Here is a 22,245-nt window from a genome sequence, read left to right on the forward strand (position 1 = left end):
AGGAGGGAAACAGGTGCAGATTGCAGGTAAATAGTCATACAATGTTCATCGTTTGAATTCTCTGCACATAATTTAATATTCTGTAGCAGAGGCAAATTGTGTAGAAACATTGTACTAAAATGTGAATATAAATTACTTTCATGGATGCAAAGTTTCAATTTATGTTTTAGTTGCAATACAGGAAATCAGTAAAAAACATGTTACTCGCCAAGTATATAGATTAATAATACGTTAATATCTATTTACAGAGGAACTTTTGTTGACAGAATTCAACAATATGCCCAACGAAGTTGGACAGGGCGGGTACTTGAGTGCTCACATTCTTCCCTTCATTCCAAAAGCAAGGAGACCATGCTCAAATTTCATTACCATTTGTGGAAGGATAGCAAACTATTATTATACGGTAACTGACATGACAACTGTAATATTATTTTATTAACCATTTTGTTCCCAAATTATGTACAACTTTGATCCACATTTTGTAAAAAGGCATATATTTAATACGGTTACAGTATTATGATTATGTAGATTTTTGTTTTATGATACTAATTCACTAGTATCTGCAGATTAAAGTTGGTTTCAAGGAAACTATAGTACGCAAGAAAGCTTTTATTGCACTCCATGGCATAACAAAACACCGAGTCAAGGAGGTTATTTCAAGAATCGTTACAACCATGGCTTTGGTCGTCCTTGAGTGGATGTCTATTGGTGACTTTGAAAAGCTTACATGTACAATTGAAGGAGAGAACACCCCTGCTATCAAGGTTGCATCGCAAAATGAGTTTAAACTCCATAAGCTTTGGGCATGTCAGTTCTATGATAACACTGCACGTTGTGAAAAACTTGTACAAGGAGAAGAGGCGGGAAAATCAGAAATGATCACATTCGATTTCACGCAGAACGTGCCTGTTCCACACATTATATTCTATTTGTGGCAGCCATGGGTAGTTATATTTGGTATTCATAGATTTTCTGATAAAGCTTTCATTTATATGTTTGATGAAGCAACTGCTAAGAAGGGTCCTAATGCAGTGGTTTCTCTCCTTATAAATTTCACAACTAAGCATGTGGCCTCTAGTGTGAAAACGTACGCATTTTCAGATTCCAGTACAAAACAGAATAGGAATCGCACAATGGTTCAATTTTGGTACAGTTTAGTTCCTAGTGGTAGATTTTCCAACGTTTTCCACATGTTCCCAACCTGTGGGCATTCGTACAATGCTTCTGATAGGGACTTTACAAGTCTGGAACTAAGGAAAAGGAAACAGGACATAGTGTATACTCCCCACCAATGGTTCACAGTACTACAGAAATCAAGGAAACACATGCATATTGAACTATGCACATGAAATGCATTTCTTGACAATCAGAAACAGCTAGATTCATTTTTTAATAAGACTATAACTGTGAAAGTAGAAAAATGGGCTGTTACACGTTAAAAACTATTTGGGTACACTGACCAGCCAAAATGCGTCTCTGTTTCACCCAATAGCAGTGGAGTGGTGAAATATGATTTTCATCTGGTTAAGGCTGGGACAGTCCCTCATTTCCATAATGTGTCAAGAACATACGTGGACATCATTCTAATGAAACCTGAGAAACTGAAGGCTATTGCACGCATGATTGATGTTATCCCTTTGCAGCTTCATGAGTATTTTGATAGGTTTCTAAGGCAATGCGACATTAATGAGCTGACTAGTGGAGAGGACGCCAATGAATGTGGAAGTGAAGTTTGGGACAGAGACCAATAGTGACATATTTATGAACATACAGGGCTATTACAAATGATTGAAGCGATTTCATAAATTCACTGTAGCTCCATTCATTGACATATGGTCACGACACACTACAGATACGTAGAAAAACTCATAAAGTTTTGTTCAGCTGAAGCTGCACTTCAGGTTTCTGCCGCCAGAGCGCTCGAGAGCGCAGTGAGACAAAATGGCGACAGGAGCCGAGAAAGCGTATGTCGTGCTTGAAATGCACTCACATCAGTCAGTCATAACAGTGCAACGACACTTCAGGACGAAGTTCAACAAAGATCCACCAACTGCTAACTCCATTCGGCGATGGTATGCGCAGTTTAAAGCTTCTGGATGCCTCTGTAAGGGGAAATCAACGGGTTGGCCTGCAGTGAGTGAAGAAATGGTTGAACGCGTGCGGGCAAGTTTCACGCGTAGCCCGTGGAAGTCGACGAATAAAGCAAGCAGGGAGCTAAACGTACCACAGCCGACGGTTTGGAAAATCTTACGGAAAAGGCTAAAGCAGAAGCCTTACCGTTTACAATTGCTACAAGCCCTGACACCCGATGACAAAGTCAAACGCTTTGAATTTTCGGTGCGGTTGCAACAGCTCATGGAAGAGGATGCGTTCAGTGTGAAGCTTGTTTTCAGTGATGAAGCAACATTTTTTCTTAATGGTGAAGTGAACAGACACAATGTGCGAATCTGGGCGGTAGAGAATCTCATGCATCCGTGCAGAAAATTCGCAATTCACCAAAAGTTAACGTGTTTTGTGCAATCTCACGGTTTAAAGTTTACGGCCCCTTTTTCTTCTGCGAAAAAAAACGTTACAGGACACGTGTATCTGGACATGCTGGAAAATTGGCTCATGCCACAACTGGAGACCGACAGCGCCGACTTCATCTTTCAACAGGATGGTGCTCCACCGCACTTCCATCATGATGTTCGGCATTTCTTAAAGATGAGATTGGAAAACCGATGGATCGGTCATGGTGGAGATCATGATCAGCAATTCATGTCATGGCCTCCATGCTCTCCCGACTTAACCCCATGCGATTTCTTTCTGTGGGGTTATGTGAAAGATTCAGTGTTTAAACCTCCTCTACCAAGAAACGTGCCAGAACTGTGAGCTCGCATCAACGATGCTTTCGAACTCATTGATGGGGACGTGCTGCGCCGAGTGTGGGAGGAACTTGATTATTGGCTTGATGCCTGCCAAATCACTAAAGAGGCACATATCGAACATTTGTGAATGCCTAAAAAAACTTTTTGAGTTTTTGTATGTGTGTGCAAAGCATTGTGAAAATATCTCAAATAATAAAGTTATTGTAGAGCTGTGAAATTGCTTCAATCATTTGTAATAACCCTGTATATCTCTGTCAATATAAAAAGGGTTGTTTAATAAGTAAAACATGTGGAATTAACTCTATGTTACATGTGTATGACCATGTTGAAATTATTAATATTTTGCTTGTAGATGTGGTATTTTGTTTCGCTATACAATATTTCAATACAGTGACTGTTGTTTAAATCAAAATGGGGATATGTCAGCCATTTTCTATTACCTTTTTGTATTAGTTGCCTTCATCCTATGATTACAGATTGTTGGTATAACCTTGCATTCTTCCTCACAAGTCTGTGGGACTAACTATAAGGTTTGGGAATAACAGTATTCAGAATTATACACTTTTTTCAATATATCTCAGAACATCAATTGAGTGACATATCTCCTTTTTGATCTCAACACTTAAAGTGTCACCCTGTACATATATCAGTAAGTGGGCAGTATGTAGCCATAAACTGTGCATCTCAATCTTTACACCTCACCTCAACTAACCTTTCACACACGAAGCATAAAAAGGGTATCAGTTGTCTGTTTTCCTTTGAATGAATAGTAACACCGATAAAAATCTCTTAAAATAACCGGTACGAATTTGGAACATTAAGAAACACAAAGACAAACTTTATTTTAAAAGAAACTGCATTGTGTTTTAGTGGCAGACGAGCAGTTTCTTCCTAGTGAGACTAGGAATAAAACCTTATATAGCTATAAACCAAAACAGCTGTGATCTATACGGATTTCATTTTTATACATCAATGAGCAATACATAACCGATAAATTTCTCTCTTATCTCAACAGACATATTTCATTTGAGAGTAGCATAAACTTCCAAGTGGTCCATCTTGTCCACAACAACAGAAAAATCCAAACTTTAAATGCATTATTACTCCATAATTTCCTATCAAATATATGAAACACATAAATAACTGAATGTATCTCTGTGGAAACGACATTATTAATGGGAGGAGGGGCAAAGCAAAGTTTCATTTCGTAAGACAATGTTATTTTGGCAGTTAACAAATGTCACAACACGTTGGTACAGGTTCATGTTATTAATTTATTAGTGATATGTGGATGATTCTCAATAATTTAAGGTAAACATAACAACAATATCTGTAATGTGCCAAAAGGTATGTATATTAGCAAATGGCTAACACGGCCACCTGGTCGCATTTGCAAGTTGCTATCTAGTGGCTATCATGACAAAAATTCCATTTTAACTGCTGACTGAACTTAAGAATTTAAAGTGCTGTCATAATCTACTCTTTAAGAGGTCTAATCTTACATTAAATGTTGAACACAGTGAGTCAAGTTTTACAATTAGAAACTGTGTATATGTCTTGAGGCATCGCAACTCATGATATGCAAATTATCCAGACTATATTAATTCAGTATTTGAAAATGAGAGGACTTGGTGATTTCCTAAAAACTTTATAACTGTGTGTAAACTTATCTGAAATTTTTTCTTGCCATCTACGAAAAATAATTTTTGGTGTTTGTGTACTAAAACTTCATCAGGAATGATGTTTTATTACTTCTTTACTACTAACTCTTTTTGCAACACTTTTGCAGACAGTACCCAAATATTCCAGTGAATGTACCTGAAAAATTATATCATCATACAACACACAATCCAATAAATATAGTATGTTTAATCGTGAGTAACAGAGTGGTTGTAACTATGATTATTTAATCCTCCTGAACATTGTTAGTGAGCAGTCGAAATAGCAACATCTGAATCTGCTTCTGTTTTATACTTAGTAGCTCCGTTCTTTAAACAACTCAATGGTTTCCTGGTGTGAGGTGAGCAAATCAAGAGTGACACCACTTTATATTAATTGTGCATAACTGTTGTAAAAATGACATGTTCTACATCACAACTTATTATGAAGAAATGCACTCTATTAGTTATGTACTATACAATCGTACTATTTAAGTTAACCTTAAAACAAATAATAGATGTGAAGTGAATTAAATCTCTCTGTACACATATAAAGTAAAATTATAAATATTCGAATTCAAGTATTAATGGGTTGATCTTGGCTTCAGACCAGTCTAGGGAATATTTCATTTCACAGTTTATTTACTTATTTATTCTAATTTTCTGTTTCTCATACAGTCAAAGGAATATGACCATTTTCTCCCCCCCCCCCCCCGCCCCTCACATTCACACTTCCCTCTTGGAAGAATGAAGAACGCCTATTTGAGTTGTTCTCTTAATGTAATTTTGTCCAATTTCTCTTTCCAGACAAAAGGGGTTCTCATTTCTATACTACTACTACTACTACTACTACTACTACTACTATCTCTTAACTTCAGCCATCTTATGTCTGTCTCTAAAGAGATATTGCATGGAGTTAAGCAGCCCCTAGACGGCCACTATTACTGCATGCCTCTGTGATGATGATCATGTTACTACTGAATTGTTATGGCTTTCTTTCACGGCCACTTGTTGATAAACTGCCTGTTTGCTTCTACCTTGTTTTCTTCAGCCGACACTTGTTTGGTGATTTTTCTGACGTTTCACCAAGATGAGTGAATGGCATTGCCAAAGCTTCACCCTCCACTGCCAGCATTGTGGGACGTCAGGGCACATTGGCACAAAAAAATTAAATGAAGAAGGTACCGAACAACATTGACCTGGTGGAACTGTCTCTCTCATTGTAGTATTTTGATCACAGGGATCGAGGTGTCCATGGAAATTTATCGAGAATGCAAGGGTTAAGAATAAAAGTTGCCATTTTTTATATAAATGAGTTGGTTTCAATTCATGTCATGCCACAATAACTAAATTTTGTAGGTGATGCAAAGCAGCCCCGAGACTTGATCACTGTCCACTCATTACTTTGCTACATAAAATCAACCAGGTTGTACACGCGGACAAGGAAAAAACAAATTCCCAGGTTAAAAATACACTTTCTCCCAGGTGAAAACACACTTTTTCCGTATTAAGTGACAGTATATTTTCCCTTGGAACTGCAAAATCCTTTTAATGATTATAGTTTTATACACTGGCGTAGAATTTCCCGGCACTTTAAAAAACGAAACTTAGGGGAAAAAAAGACACATTTTGGAAATATTTTTGATGTGCAGCAACATGTACGCTTCATGTTACGAAAGTATACATTGGAATTCCACCAAACACCGCATGTTACTTTCTGAATCATTGAAATCGAGATTACGATGCGCTTTTGTAAGCTAGTCATAGCTGATGTCACGTGATCTCGCCAGCCGATGACAGTGGATATTCAGAGCATATGACATGTGATGTAGTCAGCTAACAGCAGTATCACTGTTAAGTAGCACGAACACACAAACAGGGAAAGTTAATAGTTTAAATTAATATACATAGTGTTGTTACAAGAAAAGCAAAGCTTTCACATATAACATTGGTCTCTACGGTTAATAAGTTGCAAGAGAAGCTAAGCTTTCTCATATAATGTTGATCTTTTTGCATGTTAAACTTTAAGATATATCACACAAACGTGCCAGTAAAATTTTTAATAATGACATAAATGTCTGATCTTCAGGGTTCGAAATTCTTCTAAATGGCTCGTCATCGAAGAGTTGATTTTTAAATGATAGTCAAGTGCTTTTTGATTTAAGAAATTCATGGTACTTTCTCGCACATAGTTCACCTTACATAAAAGGATATTTACTTTGAAAGTAACGCTTTTCAAACCACAATTCACAATATTTTCCCATGGCTTGTTAGAAATAGGTTCGTTTCAGCAGTTGCCGGAGAGTGCAGATAACAGGTGACACCGTGCTTGTGCAGCTACCATGAATTAGGAAGCCCGTATGTACGTATATGTAGAACATTTAAAAATCATACATTATGTCATAAAAGAAACAAGACACCAGAGGATACTGCAAGAGCATCAGAATTTCGTGAACCATAATAAAATGTGCACATTTAAAGTTCATACTTGAAGTGCACATTTGTATGTTCAGATTCCCAACGAAGTAGACCTTGACCAGATATTAAGCTTTTCTGTGTGGTTTTCGGGATGTAAATTTTCTTGGAGCACCAGTATTGCATTATATCATGTTTGGTTCTTTTTTGTGGCATAATGCCATGTGTGCTCGAAGATGAAAATGCGCACTTGAAATGCAGCAACAGTTGAAACTAGCCAGTACTGTGGAATTAAACATTTCGTTTCAAATACATTGACTGCCTCTGTGGAAAAGGTTAATAAAAGTCAAATTTAGACAAAAATAACTTAATTGTTCTGCAAGGCGATTAATGCTAGACTGTCAGAAAGGTGGAAATTAAAAAAATCTGAAAATAATAACATATTTTAGCCTTCCATAATTATGTGAATCTATTTTAATTCACTTGATAGCTCCCAGCCACAGATATCCATTTTGTTTTCATTTGATGTGAGAGTAAACGAAGGGCAAACAGCAAAATCACTAAATGTAAACATACGTCACGTGAAGACTACCCACTAAACTCAGACTGCTCTGCGCATCAGCCCCGGACCTACGATATTTGCGAACCGCATCAATAATAAAAAAAAATCGAACTTTCAAAAATATGTTCAACTTGCAGTGCACACCTTTCTGAAAAGTCTGAAATATAAAACATGTGTGTTCGAGGAAATGTAAGACATGTTATCTGGTCTTAAGTGTGTCAAAGTGCAGTGACACGCCTCTTCATACAGCATTCTTCTATAGCACATCACTGTATTTCGCTCTGTGGAATTGAAACGTGTATATTTTGTAATGGATGCCATCAAATCTACACAGGACAGTGGAAATTGGAATGTCCTGTGGTGCCTCTCCTGTTGCCAGTCGGCCCGTTTAACAGCCTGCCCCTCTTTTTTTTTTAATTAAAAAAAAATCTCGCAATTAATAGCAAATGGGATTCTTTGTAATCGGCAGAACAAGAACTCTTCAGAAAATTTGCACTCTTTATTGTCTATTAGCTAATAACTTGCTGTTTTGTGTGGCATAAAATTAAATATAGGATACTTAAAACCAATAAAGACAAGAGACAAGCAAGAAAGTACACATTCATTCAATCCTTAGCTTCTAGCATTTTTTTCTCTCTGATCTTGCTACACCTTTACATTGCATGCTTTCCTTTCAGCGAAAGAATCTATTACCTCATCAAAGTTCGTCAAACGTTATGCTACATGAAGTATCGAAATATTGTTATCTAATACTGAAAAAGCTGTTAATACAAAAAATACCCAAGACTGGTGTGGTTTCTCGATCTGATTACGTCTATTTTGTCACTGTCTGCTAGTAAAACAAAATAGGTCTTGCTAATATTGAAGCAATTTTGTAACACAAACCAAATAAATGAGAATGTTTTGGCACAAATGGTCATTTTAATAAGACGACAGAATATAATTCATGAAGTACCAATATCAAATGCCTATAAGGCCTACTACAAGCAAAAAGCTTTGTCTTGGGAAATAGTTTCACATTTCATTCATACACACCAGTTTCTCAAGCAAAAGATCAAAAAGTAGTATTACGAAATTTGAAATCATATTATTCTTCCATAATATGTGTGATGTCCCCGTTTCTTCTTCTTCCTCATTCTAACAAACAATCTTGTCATCAAGAATTCTGTAACTATTCCTGTCATTGTCAAAATCTGTTTGCCGATTAACTTCACAAACTCTGCCAGAGTCACAGGTTTAGTTAACCCGCGATTATTCTCCAGTTGGCCGTTGTTACATGTTCGTACAACACGTTTTCCGCATTACTTCCAGAATAGAACTTCAGTGGCTGCTAGCCAGGGACTTCACAACTGGTCCTTGCTAGTGTAGCGATCTGGCCAAAAATTTTCTGTCAAAATTTCGTTTTCTTGGATACTCCGAGAAGATAATATGTAATCTTTCTCACCTGTTATTCCTGTTAGTAGTTTACTTCCATTCTGGTAGTCTGAATCCACGGAATTTCGCTAGTAATTATAACAATGCTGAACATTTGCAAACCCAATCAACCACATAATCACACAGCGATTGGCGTTCATCCAATCGGCTTTACTCCGCTCAGCTCGTATAAACCCGTCCCCTTTTGTCTGTGGAAAGTTTATTTCTAGATGGGACGAGGATTCTCCTGACAGAGACATCACATACACTATGCATGCATTCATAAGTCAACTTATGATTCATTCAGAAATCAAGTTAAAATGTGTTCAAAAACCCACAAGGATGCATTTCAAAATCATATGAATAATCGATAGACCAATGTGTGCTGGACGCTAGGCACTATGTGAAACAAGTTTCTTTCCCACAAGAATATGAATTTGGCACCCCGTTTTCCTCGTATCATCTAGCTGTGATTGCTTGCACAGCTAACAGCCACATTTCTGTAGGCAGAAGCAGGAGAATCTACTACTCAAGTGCGACTCAACTGTGCATGTGCCCGCTCGTAACTGCTAAAACGAATCTAATGTAAACAGTTGTGACTTCACACTCATCGGAGGCAATTTGTTGTTATGAAGCATTGCATAGTCTTCCTAAAGCCTTTGACACATTTTGCTGTTGGTAGACGCTTGCATGAGCACTGTGTGTCGTCGTCATATATGGCAACATTTGCTTTGCAATTTAAGTTATTTTTGTTTTTTTTCCTCTTGTTTATGTTTAACTGTTGAAATATTATTCTGCAGTAAGGAGATACGGTAATATTCTTTGGTAGAGTATCGGTTCTTACCAGTCAAAATTGCGAACATTTAACTGAAAACTAAAACAATGAAAAATTCCCGGGTTTATCCTGGTTTTCTCCCCGATGAAAAACTTCCCGGATCTCCTGGCTGTCCCGGGTTGTATACACCCGGCCAACATACAATTACAGAGCAACTGCAAAAGCCCTAGTATTGTCTCAGTTTGATCAACCATGTAGCACTACATCTGGCTAAATGATAGGTTTAGGGAACTCACGGAAATTACTTCCACCAGTGTATGAGAATTCTGTAAGAAATCCAATGGCAGAAGGTGGGGGATGCCCATGTGTGAGGACAACCATTTCCAGCAGTATATAAAAATGTTGGACTACCAACACAAAAATATTATAATCTATTTTTCCATTCAACCTCAATGCTTTTAACAACTCGACACTCTTTGAACCAATTTTTCATCCACCGTTTTTTTCAGCTTGCAACAAAGTAAAGGAATTATCACAGCATCAGCTTCTTTATCATCTACCATCCAAAAGACAATATTATTGGGTAGTCTACAGAGAACTTCAACAATATTGCAAATTATTAGTGTGCAATATTACTGAAGGTTTAGGGGGAATTGGAAATGTCGTGTGGCTAGGGCCTCCCGTCAGGTAGACCGTTTGCCTAGTGCAAGTCTTTTGAGTTGAGCCACTTCAGCGACTTGCGTGTCGATGGGGATGAAATGACTATGGTAAGGACAACACAACGCCCAGTACCTGAGTGGAGAAAATCTCCGACTCAGCCGGGAATCGAACCCGGGCTGTTAGGTATGACATTCTGTAGCACTGACAACTCAGCTACCAGGAGCAGACTTTAAGGACTATTAAGCTTCTCCTGCTTCTTAAGTTTGATTTACCGTATTTACTCAAATCTAAGCCGCACTTTTTTTTCCATTTTGTGTAATCCAAAAAACCGCCTGGGGCTTAGAATCGAGTGCAAAGTAACGGGAAGTTCCGAAAAATGTTGGTAGGTGCCGCTACAACTAACTTCTGCCATTGAATATATGTAGCGCCACACAGGCATGCTTTGCAGGCACAAAGATAAATACTGGCGCCAAAACCTCTGAGTCAGTAAATAAATTTTAAAAAGGTGCAAGGCGAGCTTTTTTCTCCGCCCCGAGTTTCTACCACTGCACTTTCATACTATCCTAAATACAAATTCCGTATTGTTCATCTTCGAATGTAGCAGCATTTCAATGCACTATGAAAATCTGACTGGCAAGACTGTTTGGGATGTTTGTCAATATGGCCAACTGTACGCTCTGAATTTTTTCCTACCTGTGAGAAGAGATGGCTGCTAATAGGAACTTTTATGAATTGTGAATCACATGCAGTATTCTCTTCACCATAAGAATAATACGAATATAAACATTTTGCCATGTATTCCTTCGTGGTTGCTGCTATCTCATTTAAATCCTGTCTGCCTAATAAACTACGAAACTAGTGTGAGACAACAGCAATCGCGGAAGAATATACGTATCATGTCATATTTATACTCGTATTATTCTTATGCCTAATAGTGATACAGTCAGAAATGAAGCACGACAATTGACTAGATTTTTAAATCTAAGATGACTAATTTCTGTGCACAATGTAATGTGCAAAAGAGGCACCTGCAAAGATTTTCAAAAGGCCAAAAATTTTAGCTAAATTCTCGTTCAGAACATCATCTATCATACGCAGTCTATTATTTGGTTCTTGTTGATCATTATCAAAGAAAGCAGCAGTCCAAGTAACAACAAATAGCAGTCTCTTGCCATTGCTTCGCTAATGAGACGATTCCTCTCTCTCTCTCTCTCTTTTTTAAATGTAAGCGGCATTAGCGTGCACAAAAGCAAGCCATGCCGCAAGCGGCGACAGGTCGTAAACACTCATTATCAAAATGCGACAAAAAATGCATGACACAGTACAGTAATGCATTTTCAGCTTAGAGTGACGTAAACACCTATAACAAAGAGAACGGCACTTAACAGATCAAAGAAAAATAAGCAATCAATTCAAACCAGACAAAGCACGTGAAAAAGGAAGGGTACCCGTATAAATACGAACGGAGAGCCTGACGCATAGCAATGGCTACCTGGTAAAGCTTAACTGCTAAGCTTATGACCCGAATGAAACTACTGTAGCTGTATCGTCATTCATTCGACTTAAATTGTGTCTCATATTACAATGGACCAACTTTGTTTCGATTTGGAGATGCGGCCTAAAACTTTTCTCACCCCTTGAATTTCCAAGTCTCAAATTTCAGGTGCGGCTTAGATTCGAGTAAATACGGTAGTTGTTTTCTCCATGTCCATGTTACATGTATTGCAGTTCATAAATGAGTAATTTCCCTCTGTGTTAAAATACAGCAGCACCCTTTACTGTTAGATGATTTTGATTACAATTACCAATTTTAATGGCTATGACTTTGACATTTAATGCCAACAGACTGTTACTGAAGGTTGCGGCCAGACAACCTCTCAGCACCAGCAGAGGGTACATTCCCTGAGAAGCTGAAATATGCTACTATCATACCTCTTCACAGCAAAAGTATTAAGACAGATAGTGATAATTACTTGCCAGAATAGCATACCGGACAGCTGTGGCTGGCTGATCACTGGACTAAAAAGGATGAGCCAGCCACTTTGTAATACACTAAAATCTCCAACCTAAAGGTTCCAGCTGGGGCCCAGACACTTAATGAAACTTTAAAACCTACAACACATTGGTCTCGTCATCAGCTAAAAGAGAAGGCAGACTCCCACCCAAATTCAATTCTGTCCTCCCACAATACAATAACAAATGCACTCTGTTAATATGCAGCATATACTGATTTGCACATCACAGGTATTACAGACTGGGGGTGCCCTCACACCACATAAAATTCCAGGTGTTAGGGGGACAGCGACCAATCTGGAGGCAGGTCAGGGTCACCTCATCCCCCCTGATTGACTGGCATGAGGAATGCCATAGCCAGATAGTGGGCTTCATGAACTGCAGCTTCTAGTCTGTCAATGCCAGTCAGTCCTCCTCCCACAACTGCATTGAACTCCAACTCTCCAGAGAAGTGACAGCTTGGAGGAGAATGGCACACTGTGTCATGCAGTTCTCTCTGCAAGTGTCCTTGATGGCTTGTTTATTTCCCCGTTGCTTTCCCACCACTATAGGACGTACAGTGGGGCACTCATTTACTGAACATATTTCTCTGTTGTGTACACATGCTGTGACAATTGTTATGGTACTCAGGATATTGAAGCAGATGGAGAAAGTTTTTGTCCTGAAGATGCCTCATCTGCTCCAATGAATTCCGTTTGTTTTATTTCAGGGCACAAAACAACTGAGATCATACATGCCCATGTCATAACCTTACAACACTAATACAAAAAAGGAGTTAAAAGCGACTGCACATTAAGCCCAATTGATGAAGGGAAAAAGAGTTGAGAACAAGGACTTTCTCTCTGAGAGAAGTCAACAAAATACGCTGTAGAGACAACAGATGTCCTGAACTTAAGATTAAATGTCCTTTGTCATGTTGTTATAATGGATAAAAAGTAAGACACAGTCAATAACCTGTGCATCATTCACTGAAATGATCAATAGTTCATATGGCAAACATACATTAGAACGTAAGTGGTTAAAAAAAAGGGCGTTTGGGCAGGAAACAGTGAACTGTTGATGGTGGGGGACTGCCACTTAATAAATGGCGATGGCTAAAATGACAGTGTCCAATATGCAACTTGGCTAAAACGATCTCCTCACGGCAAGAGGGCTGAGAGGAGATTGGTCAAGCCGCAGGGAGAGGTTTGATTCCAGTGCCTTCAAAATCACTTGGAACTCTGTAGAAAATACATTGTAGCCACAGAGAGAGTGAATCCTAATGACAAAGTTGGGGAATATGCCTGAAAAGCTAGTGGAATCCCCTCACTTTGAGCCAGCAGTGTAAACAACTCTAAAACTATGATGCTATCTAAAATATTGAAAAATAATGATCAAAATATAAAATACGTAATGCAATTGTTCTTAAAATTCATCAAGCCTGCAATAATTCTGGACCTATTTAGGAGCCAAGATGGAGATCAGCTCCAGCCTTGGTATGAAACATTAAAACCAGCCACACCAACCTCTAAGGACAATGCTTCGCACGAGTCCCACAGGGCCATGTCACTCTGTGTCAAGTATGAAATTGCCTTTCCACCAGAGGTTGAGCAATGCTATGGTGTGTAGGTGTCTATGGTATGGATAGTGTCTTGTTTTACAGGCCTGTCACATCATGAGGAGTTGTCACCTGACATGAAGTGGTGGCTCACTAGCCTCAGCCCAAAGGTTTGATATGGGGTGGGTTCTAAAGGCTCTGCGGCCAACCGAATTCCTTCAGGGTGCACCACATCCTATATTTTTAAATAAGAGTTGTGCAGACTGATGCACCATGCACCTATAATCATGCTGAGATCGCATGAGCAGGTAAATTTGGTCAGCTCACAATGAATCATAACTTAGACCAAGCTTGGAACAAGAATGCTGCGAAAACATCTTGCAGCATTTGCCATTTGAATGAAGCAAAGAAATATGTTCACCTAACACAACACACTTTTTTCATTTAATATCCATATTATGTGACTTACAGTGGAAAAAAAGAGAATGATTCAAAAATTCTAGAACTTGGAGACTTGTAATTAAATTTTTTTTTGTTGACAATCATTCCACTCCCGTAACTAGTATACTGCAAGTGAATATGCATGTAAAACTAGTCAGCTGACCCATATACTTTAGAAATACAGGTTTCAGTACCTAAAACACATCACAAAAACCCTAAAAACTAAGTATCAGTTGCCAGAATGGCTGTAGGTGTACTATCCACATAATTTTTCTTTACCTCTCTGCTTTCTAGCTCCTGACGGGTATTAGTCTGATTCCAGTGACTGAGCATAATATCAATGCTGTTAACAAAAAACTGGTTACATAAGCACAGTAGCAACCACAACAGCACTCAGAACTCATGACTCTCTTTCTATATTCATATTTTTGTGTGAACTGTGTTTAGTCTATGGCAGATTACACCTTGATGAGAGTATATAAATTTAAAAGATGCTTGCAGCTTCAGTAAAATAAAAACAAAAAAATAAGCGTTTATCTGTTCCGTTAGTCTGTTTTAAATTTTACATGTGCTCCACAAAAAGATAATGTGTGCCCCATTTATCTTTTCAACAAAACTACATTAGCGAGGAGGAGCTTACCCCCTTCGCACAGCACCGCTCCCCTCGATATTCACAAGGCTGGCTGCCGGTTCCTCTCTCCGCTCCCCGCACCCCCCTCTGGAAGCGGTAAAGAAAAAGTATGCGGATAGTAATGGCAGTATTATCAACACTGTAACAGTTGCGAAGTAGAAAAATCAGTTTAACATTTGAGTGCACTGATCAAACTCTGCAGTGGCAAGAGAAATGCCAAAGCATATCAGAAATTGTTGATGAATAGGTCAGACGCTTACTTCAAGGAAGCAGAACTTCCCTCCAGTAAAACTGGAAGGCCATAATCAAGCAAGAATGCCTGAAACTTTCACATCTCATTTGGCATCAACATCTGTCCTATACATTAGACAAGTCAACTAGCAACTGAATCTTCATTCTGACAAGTGAATACCTTACCTACCATACACACAGTTTTGTGGAACAGCTGATACAGTGTGATGAGTGGCTCATTTACTGTCTTCACCAAAATGCACTGTTCCACTACCTTTGTTACTAAATTTTCTACGTTATTTCTACCTAAGTACAACAGATCTCCATACGCCACAAAAGAAGAAGGAAAAATTCTGTCTTGATTACACATCACAGAACAATCAGAAATGTAATACATTCTAACATTTTCTTAAAAACAACTGAAGGGATGCAAGCCAGGTACACAGTTACAAAAACTTATTCTGCACCAAAATTTGTTTTTATCTACTACAAGATAAAAGCCTTTTCAGCCTTCTTATCTGGTTTCACCCAAAATATTTTTTATTTTACAGCCTTCCCCCCCCCCCCCCCTCCCCCTGCAGGACAGCAACAATAATACTGAAGTTGCTGTACAAATTAACATATTTCATAAATGTGTTAATTTTGGAACCACTTAGAAAGAAAAAAAATAAAACAAACCAAATAATAACAGACAACATACTGCACCTGCTAGGAAAATATTTGTTACTGTTTAGCAAACAAGCTGCTCCATCTAGCGTATGCCTCGTGTAATCAATGGCTGGGCATTCCTTTGGAGTTTTGTGTGCAGCACACAGAAAAATCCACTGTTCCGTAGCTGTCATCTGCGTACATGTTTCTGGATGGCATTCAGTCTGAAGACGAACTGCCAAACCATTTAGCTCCATACAGAACTGCCTGTAACATTACACATTACATAAGAGTAAGTTTTTACACACACACACACGAGAGAGAGAGAGAGAGAGAGAGAGAGAGAGAGAGAGAGAGAGAGAGAGGAGTCAATCAGACCAAAAACATTCCAAAATTTACTTTAGTTAATAGTTGTAATGGAAAAGTGTGAAGATGCACATGTGTGTGAAGCATGCACTGACTACTGGCATATAATAATATCATTATCCAGTTCCTCGACATGTCTATATTTTTAGGTTAATTGTGTTACTTAGGCATGTAAGTATTTTGACTGTAACAATAAGAAATGTGATACTTCATGTAGCAAAAAAAATATCCAAATAATTTGTTTTATAATTCTAAGAGCAGTGCACTATATCTACCTTATCTTCATCTACAATCTAACAACTTGTACTGCTAGATCCTGTATTGTGCGGTTACGAATGTCATTTATTTACTGGAGGTGACATCTCAATCCAACTGACAAAACTGCATACTTAACTAAACTGACATACAAAAGTTCATGATTGTTTGTGACATATTATGCATGAACCGGCCACATATGTTGACAATGTTAACAAGTTAATTCATACTATTAACTCACTTTGAAAGATAAAACAAGACACACTAAGAAATCAAACAGGACTCTCAGCAATTCAGCTAGTTGTACTGTAATTAAAAACATAAACATTAATATAGTCTCTATGCATAAAATGATACAGCACCCATATAACACAATTGGAAGCATGAACAACTTAGGTGCAACATACCTATGCAAATTACTCTTTCCAACTAACTAAGATGTATTTAGTTTTTAATGCAAGATTCTTTCGTTTGTCAACTAATTACTGTACTGACAACACTACTATTACGACACGAACATGCGCAATGAGAAGAAAAAGTTGTGACAAATAATACCTTAAGTGTTCGTATTTCCAAACGCCTTCATCCTGCGATTCTGGCCGGGTGAGAATAAGATCAATATTTGCTGGGTCTCTTCGTATCTGTTGCTGAATGTATTGCTGTACAGCAAGTGTGCTATCCATTTCTTCGAATGGTTCATCTGGCCAACGACTGAAATCCTACAGACAGAGTATATGATATAGTATGTCAGCTGTTACAATTTATAAAAAGGCATATGCTAATGTTCAGATCAACGCAGCTGCATATATTGAAATGTACTTTAGTTTCCTGGCGTCTGACTTTAACTTGCCACTTTGGATAATTTTATTTGCAATATACTGCAAGCTTTGACTTCACAGTACTGTAAATGAGCACAGTAACTGCTTAAATATGAACATTTCGCATGGAAAGTTCATATTGACAGGAACGTAGTCGCTCATTCCCAGGTACACGAATTACGAAGAAAAACTGACAGTAACCATACACTTTAAGATCGCTTTCGTTCACCAATGTGTGAATAATAACAATGAAACGACACACAAAACTTTTCGCACCTTCGCTTTTGTCCCAGGCCTATTTCTCCTTAAAATAGTGGATCCATCAGCCATCTTCATGGTTGCCAAACTCGCTACTACGGGTCTTCTGTCACCTAGCGGCGAACATTTGAAGTGCAAGCAGAGCAGAACAAAAACGTAACGCAATGAAAACACCGGACTCAGTTGTGTGCCAAGTTACCGCAACAAAGCCTTTCTAATCTGCGCGATTCACTGTAATGTAAAGAACATTTTCCTTTTTCGGAGAGATGATATGATTGATGAGTACCTATAGATTATCATAAGAGAAAGAGATGTGTTCGCCATCGATTCTGTGGCACTTTTCGTATGGTACAAGAAATATGCAAAATGAGCCAACATTGAAAATAAAAGAATGATTTAGGTGTTCTTCCAAAAATTTCATTCGACATGTAACAAACAGAGGAATACGATACACATAACAATAGTAAAACGGGAACACCACGGCTCAGCAAACGTGGTAGTGTGCATAAATGTTAGAGATCCTGAACTTTCGTAAGAGCATGCAATATGTAAAAGTGGTTGTAGGCAGCACTGGATGCGCATAGTGTGTCGGAAGGATTGAACAGTGTAGAGGAAGTCGGCTCGGCCACCTTCTCGTGTTTAAAACATGACACTTACCAAGCTGCTCATCTTTTAAAAATATGGAGAGTTTCGAAACTTACCATCATACGGATATTTTGTCCATGTATGTAAATCACTTATTTCACATACCATAGAAGTTGCTGTTTCATTGTCAGATATCAAGCTCTCAGGTTTCTGCGGCACTTTGCAAAAAGGTGGTGGTATGTCCACGCGTGGCTGGTGGGAGGGAAAGGAGGAAGGAGGCGGGACTTAGTTCGTCAAGAAAGTCAGAGATGTTACCGGTGTGCACCAACTTGAAAACACCGTCTTCTGAACCAGCGTGAATAAGAACGCTATGGTTCCAGTGCAAGATGCCGTACACTATCTGATCAAAAGCATCCGGACAGCTATCAGTGAACGGGGTGTGACCACCCTTCGCCTTTATGACAGCTTGAAATCTGTTGGGGACACTTTCAATGACGTGTCTGAAAGTCTGTGAAGGAATGGCAGCTCATTCTTCCCCAAGAGCCGAAACCAGAGAAGGTAGTCATGTTGAGAGAAAGTAGTCATGTTGAACACTGGGGTCTGGAGCGAAGTCGACGTTCTGACTCATCCCAAAGATGTCCACTGGCTCAGCTCGAGTCTCAGAGCAGACCAGTCCATTTCAGGAATGTCATTATCTACAAACCGTTGACTCACAGATGCTGCTTTATGACAGCGTGAAGAGTCACGCTGATACAATCATCATCTCCGAACTATTCCTCTGCTGTGCGCGGTAACACTTCTGCATTAATCGTGTTCTTAAGCGCAAAAAGTGGATAACACCCTAATCACGAAAAATACCATCTTACGGTGCAGTTATGGTGTTGTGGGGAGTGAGGGAAATGTAAGCGCTCACTGTGGTCACAACAATACTGGAGAAGCAGCAACTGTGAAGTAGAGGAGGGTCAGTTTTGACAGCGGTGCCACCTAACAGCAATGACAGAGAGCGGCTACGAGAGGCTTGAAAATTTATAAGGAAAGTGTCTCAAGAGGAGGAAGAAGGGGAATTAAAACCAAGTGAGTTTGCCGTTCGGATGAGCTACAAAATTACACCACTTTTAGCAAATTCACGGATAGTGCTCTTAGCGGGTATAGATACTGCGGAGCAGGGGGGGGGGGGGGGGACGAGGGGATCAACACCTCCCCTCTCCCCAGGCTGCCCAGAGCCACGAAGTACTTTTTTTAAAGTGGCTTTAAAGTCTCTCACGTTGAAATATGGTAATTGTTAGTCGTATTGAATATGAAACTAAATTTTGAGTGTTGAACACTTACTTCCTATTAGATTGCGAAGCCTGGCAGCAGTGGCAAAATTCCTGTAAACTGACGATGCTAAGTCGAGCTTGACTCCCTGCTTGTTATCAATACATGTCGGTGTACTTCCTGTTGATTTCTCACGTTTATAACAACTGCTGCCATCTTAGGTGATCAAGAGCTTTAGCACTATAGCAGAGCGGCGAAATCATGTTGTGTGTGTGTCAACTGAAAAATAAATAGCGTAATGAATGTGTTTGCAACTTGATGATATACTTTCACGTAACCTGGTTACTTGTGTGTGTAATTTGTACTATAGCTGCAGATTATCAACGTGTACATATATTTTAAGTTGCACCATTTATAGCATACAGATAGCATTCCCCCTGTTGATCCTTCCTCAACGTGGCGACAAAGTTCTCCTTCCTGCATTCTCCATATCTCACACTCCATTCAGGTCGAAGAGTAACTTAGCAAAGACAACACTTAGCGACTTCTCCCTGTGACTGTACACTTGAACTGTTAAGTCTGTGATCACTAAAACTTGAAATAAAACAACTATGGCTTAAACAATATAGTGGTTACCAAAAACGTTTAATGCTTTAGATTTTAGAGTGTCTCAAAATATCATTCGTAGTGTTGTAACAATGATGTGGCCTAACAAGCAAGTTGGTCCTATTTCTAATGGCATAACAACACCTGGAGGCTGTGTCCTAGGATTACTAAGAAATCACTGAATGCCTGTTTGTGTACATGAGGGTTAAGGGGCAAATAAGAGTCTGTGGAAGTATCAAAACATTTCGTCACACTGATAGCAAGGAGGGAATTGGAGAACTGAGCACGATTGAGATAGTTTGTCCAGTTACATTGAAATGATATTTCAGGATGAGCTTCTTTTATCTGTATTCTGGAAGAGTGAATTGTTATTAAACAATTGTGTTAATTTAATCATGTTAACCTTAAATGACGTTAAATATAACTTTTGTATCATCCATTCAATATGAAGATGAGGGGATTGCCACTTAAATATCCCATAAATAGTTAGTTCCTAGTGACCTTTTAAATGCATAAAAAATAGGGGTAATGCTCTAGAAGACAGATCTGTTGGGAATAAGCACTTGAAGAGTGGAAATGTGACTTCAGAAACCCAACACTGAGATTGACAGAAGCCATATAAGTGGCTGAAGATACTAAAGCAGAACCGGCAGTTCTGAGGTACATGCGACAAGAACTTTTGAAACTGCTTTTGAGAGAGCAACTGAAATTTGTCAACAGCTGGACATCTCAGTCTTGGTCCCCCGGAAAGTTAAGAGCCAAAAGACCAGGCCAAACTACTTGATGCGTGATCCCGAAAAGTATTACCAAGGGGTAGTCTTTATTACATTTTTAGATTATTTTATAACGGAGTTAAAGTTTTCAGAACATAACATACAGGTTTCTGGATGTTCTTCACTGGTTTCGATTTCAGCCAGCGAAATACTCTTCAATAGTGATAACAAGAACAGTTCAAGGTATTAACTGAGTTCTGCATTTAAGGTATGGAATGTAAAGCTGAAGACATTCTTGCCGAATTACATTTATGGAGAAGGTAATCTGTTAAAGAAGTTCCAGACCTTCATCTGCAATGAAAACACTGAAATTATGCAATAATGTTGTTGTGTTGTTGTGTGGTCTTCAGTCCTGAGACTGGTTTGATGCAGCTCTCCATGCTACTCTATCCTGTGCAAGCTTCTTCATCTCCCAGTACCTACTGCAACATACATCCTTCTGAATCTGCTTAGTGTATTTATCCCTTGGTCTACCTCTACGTTTTTTACCCTCCACGCTGTCCTCCAATACTAAATTAGTGATCCCTTGATGTCTCAGAACATGTCCTACCAACCGATCCCTTCTCCTAGTCAAGCAGTGCCACAAACCCCTCTTCTCCCCAATTCTATTCAATACCTCCTCATTAGTTATGTGATCTACCCATCTAATCTTCAGCATTCTTCTGTAGCACCACATTTCGAAAACTTCTATTCTCTTCTTGTCTAAACTGTTTATCGTCCACGTTTCACTTCCATACAGGGCTACACTCCATACAAATACTTTCAGAAGCGACTTCCTGACACTTAAATCTATACTCGATGTTAACAAATTTCTCTTCTTCAGAAACGCTTTCCTTGGCATTGCCAGTCTACATTTTATATCCTCTCTACTTCGACCATCATCAGTTATTTTGATCCCCAAATAGCAAAACTCCTTTACTACATTAAGTGTCTCATTTCCTAATCTAATACCCTCAGCGGCCGGCAGCGGTCGTCTTGCGGTTCTAGGCGCTGCAGTCTGGAACCGCGGGACTGCTACGGTCGCAGGTTCGAATCCTGCCTCGGGCATGGATGTGTGTGATGTCCTTAGGTTAGTTAGGTTTAAGTAGTTCTAAGTTCTAGGGGACTGATGACCTAAGATGTTAAGTCCCATGGTGCTCAGAGCCATTTGAACCATTTAATACCCTCAGCATCGCCCGATTTAATTCGACTACATTCCATTATACTCGTTTTGCTTTTGTTGATGTTCATCTTATATCCTCCTTTCTAGACACTGTCCATTCCGTTTAGCTGCTCTTCCAGGTCCTTTGCTGTCTCTGACAGAATTACAATGTCATCGGCGAACCTCAAAGTTTTTATTTCTTCTCCATGTATTTTAATACCTACTACGAATTTTTCTTTTGTTTCCTTTACTGCTTGCTCATATACAGATTGAATAGCTCCCTTCCCAACCACTGCTTCCCTTTCATGTCCCTCGACTCTTATAACTGCCATCTG

At 38.9% G+C, this 22,245-nt stretch overlaps 1 protein-coding gene across 1 annotated transcript in view; it reads right to left on the reverse strand.

Annotated features, from left to right (window-relative positions):
- The window catches only part of LOC124787782 (MOB kinase activator-like 4), a 31,022-nt gene extending 13,372 nt beyond the window's left edge, over nucleotides 1-17,650 (reverse strand). The window contains exons 1-3 of the mRNA XM_047254683.1: nucleotides 17,567-17,650; nucleotides 17,028-17,191; nucleotides 15,909-16,118 (exon numbers count right to left, since the gene is read on the reverse strand). Of these exons, the coding sequence (XP_047110639.1) occupies nucleotides 15,909-16,118; nucleotides 17,028-17,191; nucleotides 17,567-17,626 (434 nt within the window). The 5' untranslated portion in view covers nucleotides 17,627-17,650. The remainder of the gene's footprint in view (nucleotides 1-15,908; nucleotides 16,119-17,027; nucleotides 17,192-17,566) is intronic.
- Nucleotides 17,651-22,245: the final 4,595 nt, after the last annotated feature.

This window comes from Schistocerca piceifrons, chromosome 3 (genome assembly GCF_021461385.2).
Source record: "Schistocerca piceifrons isolate TAMUIC-IGC-003096 chromosome 3, iqSchPice1.1, whole genome shotgun sequence".
In the NCBI taxonomy this organism is placed as follows: Eukaryota; Metazoa; Arthropoda; class Insecta; order Orthoptera; family Acrididae; genus Schistocerca; species Schistocerca piceifrons.